The sequence below is a fragment of the Egretta garzetta genome, unplaced genomic scaffold (genome assembly GCF_000687185.1).
Source record: "Egretta garzetta isolate BGI_Z169 unplaced genomic scaffold, ASM68718v1 scaffold100, whole genome shotgun sequence".
Lineage (NCBI taxonomy): Eukaryota > Metazoa > Chordata > Aves > Pelecaniformes > Ardeidae > Egretta > Egretta garzetta.
The window spans coordinates 1318169-1321210 of record NW_009258265.1 but is presented as its reverse complement, the minus strand read 5'-3'; the positions used below and the strand labels follow the sequence as shown (position 1 = coordinate 1321210).

At 43.2% G+C, this 3042-nt stretch overlaps 1 protein-coding gene across 1 annotated transcript in view; it reads right to left on the bottom strand.

Annotated features, from left to right (window-relative positions):
* Positions 1 to 2825: 2825 nt before the first annotated feature.
* The window catches only part of SOST (sclerostin), a 3459-nt gene continuing 3242 nt past the window's right edge, over positions 2826 to 3042 (bottom strand). Inside the window, exon 2 of the mRNA XM_009648242.1 lies at positions 2826 to 3042. This exon is cut by the window's right edge and continues 199 nt beyond it. Within this exon, the coding sequence (XP_009646537.1) occupies positions 2826 to 3042 (217 nt within the window).

The window sequence follows — 3042 nt, the reverse complement described above, 5'->3', positions numbered from 1 at the left end:
CCTGTGGTGAGAAACCACTGAGTAGCAACTGTAAACAGGATGGGCGTGGAGAGGAAATAGGGGAGTGAAGAGCCTGAGGACGCCCTGTCTGTCGGTGCTCTTGTAAAAGCTTTTATAACATGCAAAGAACCAACCATTACATTGTAAGTCCGAAAACTGCCAGATCCTGAACGGCAGCTTACCAGCAGGAGACTTGGGCACTTGGGGTAGAAGAGGAGCGTGTGGGAGGATTGGGGGGGGGGTGTGTTTACTATTATTTTTTGGAAGAGGATGTCTTTAAAGTGAAATATCTGGGAGGAAGATATTACAGGGTCACCTGCAGCAGCCCCTGGAGCCCAGCACGAGGTCTCAGATAAAGCGGAGCAAGTCTCTTGTGCTGCCTTGTCGCAGTCAACATCTTAAAAACAATATTCCAATAACTTTAGGTGCCAGTGAGCCTGTGGAATAGCTTTTCAGAGGAACTGAGCCACTTTTCTTACTTCAGAAGCACTTGCAGGTGTTTGTGCCGATTTCTGAAAATTAAGCCCCCAGTGCCAAATTCATCAAGTCAAAGATAAGCCTGGAAGACGTTGTCGCGGGTATGACAACTGCTTGTATGAGGTTTTTATATGAGGTACCAAAGAATAGGAGGGAAATTTACACCTTATCTGCTGACTGCCTCTGAAAAGCTGTTCCTCTTCCCAGCCGTGCTGAATGATCTGCATGGGTTGTGCAGTCCAAGCTCAGCTTTCCCTGACTTTGCCGGCAAATGTCTTTGTTTCTTAAATAACATGGGCTTAGAAATGCAATGGGCATAGGTCTGCAATATCAAATCAATGTGGAAAGGTTTAACTGTTGCTTGGCAGCACTGGCAAGGGGATTCCACGCTTCTACGCTTCTTTTTTTTCAATGAGGGAAGTCTGAAGCCATCAGATTTCAATCAAGAAACCTTGATCAACAGTTCACAGACTTCTTGTTTTCTTTGGTGGCTTCACGCGGTTGTGAACATATGAATCAGGAGATGTCTCTGGGAGTGGGAGGGAAACAGAATTCGGCCAAGTTTTTCTTCCCCATAGGAAGTAGCAATGAGAATATTGAAGTGCTTCTGAGCTCCACATCTGCCCAGAAAGACTTTTTCCATGAGAAATGGAGCAAGGAGGTCCAGGAGGGAGTTTCTTGAGAGATGTGTGGGTTATTGATTATTAAGGGCCCTGACCCTCTCTATTACAGAAATTGGAGTCAACACCCTGACAGTTCCGTAACTCACTGGCTTTGTAGCAAACCAGCTTTATACTATAGCTGAAAATCAACGAGTCTTCCTATAATTAATCATGGTTTCTACTTTATTAACAATGTATTTAAAATTAAAAATAACAGGCTATTTTAAAAGCAGTATTACTTCTCATTCTCTACAAGGAAAAACATTGCATAAATAATTTCTGAGGAAAAAATAAATACGTAATTCACTCTCTGAAACAAGACCTTTCCTCTCCAGGGTCTGGTCCCACATAAAATAATTGCAAAATCTATCACCATCGCAGATTTCCATAGTTTATATGATTTCAGCATAAATTCTACATAGGAGATAAGAACAGTGAGGAACTGTTTTCATCCCAAACTGCGTTCATCGGATACCAGGCTTGGCGCTTCTACGGGCTATGTACAGCACGTGGTGATTCACTTGCTAATAATATTCTTTAATGTAAAAACACAAACATTAGTTTGAACGTTGAGAAGCTAAAAGCAAAGGAAAGTTGCTGTCAAACTACAGACTTACCGAAGTTGCACATACCAAAAGCTTTTCTAGAGGAATTCATGACTTTAAAATTAGCAGAGGCTCACTCTTAATGCAGAACCAGCACCTTACTCCCAGAACTTGGCTTGCACAGTCTTAGCACTGAGAAGTGTGTGGCCAGATAATCTGAACTCTACAGAATAGAAAATGTAAATCGAGATATCTAAGCTGATACTAAAGTCAATTCTGTTCTAGGAAATAAGGAATATTCAGTATCTTTTCCATGAAATTATGCATGTTGTTAGCTGTTTACAGGACAAACGTCAGTGAGGTTTTCTGGTTTGAGAGGAGCATCCATTTCATAAATCTGCTCCGCTTAGTAGAATGTAATTGTTCCTAAACCAAATCATTGACCCTGAACCAAATGTGGTTTGGGTTGTCAAATCTCAGTTTTGAATCTGTTGACCCTACAGCCTTTTAATTAAAAGCATGGAAAAGATTTGTCACACTTTTGTTTTGAGACCACGAGTGTCATGGTTTGATTTTTTTGTGTTTTAGAGGTAACAACCGGGGCACGAGGACATCTGACAGGACGTTAATTTCCCAACAGCCTGACTTCTGTCACCATAACTGTTGAAATCCCTCCTATCAGTAACTTTCTACAACTCATCCAGAGAGCGGTAACGCTCCTGGTGCGCCCCTAACCGCCTGCTTGTCCTGCATTGCGGCACTTACAAAAGTGGGAAAGGGATCTCAGTGTTCTTTTCACATGAAGTGAGAGGAATGCCTTCTAACAAGGCGTGATTGTCACCGTAACAGCTTCGCTTTCCTCTGCCTTCCTACTTGTACAAGCCACAAGACCTCACACGAATCTCCAAGGTGTACCTCTCCTCTCAGACTGAATTTAGGTGTTGCTACCTCCAGCTCAGTTTATCTCATTCTCTTATCAGACCATAACCGCTACAATCTGATAGATTTTTGACTATGTGAGCCTTTGACCCAGCTTAGCAGAAGGAATTGGAACCTACTGCAGTCAGAACGTCATGCTGTGGCCATTTGATGTTTCGTAAAATATCCAGAGCTGCTAGGCTGTATCACTCAGAGCCACCTTCTAATAAGCATTTTCTAACTCATGCTGGTTAGATTTGCTGCTCCTGGCTCTGGAGAGACGGGGCTTCTTGTTCTTCTGAGGCCTGACCGTTTCCTTCCCAAAGTCCTTCAGCTCAGACTGGTTGTGGTAGCGAGTGTAGCGCTTGCATTTGCAGGACGTGACAGCTCGGAATTTGTAAGTCCGAGTCTCTTCCTCGGGACAAGCCATCTGGGTGCGC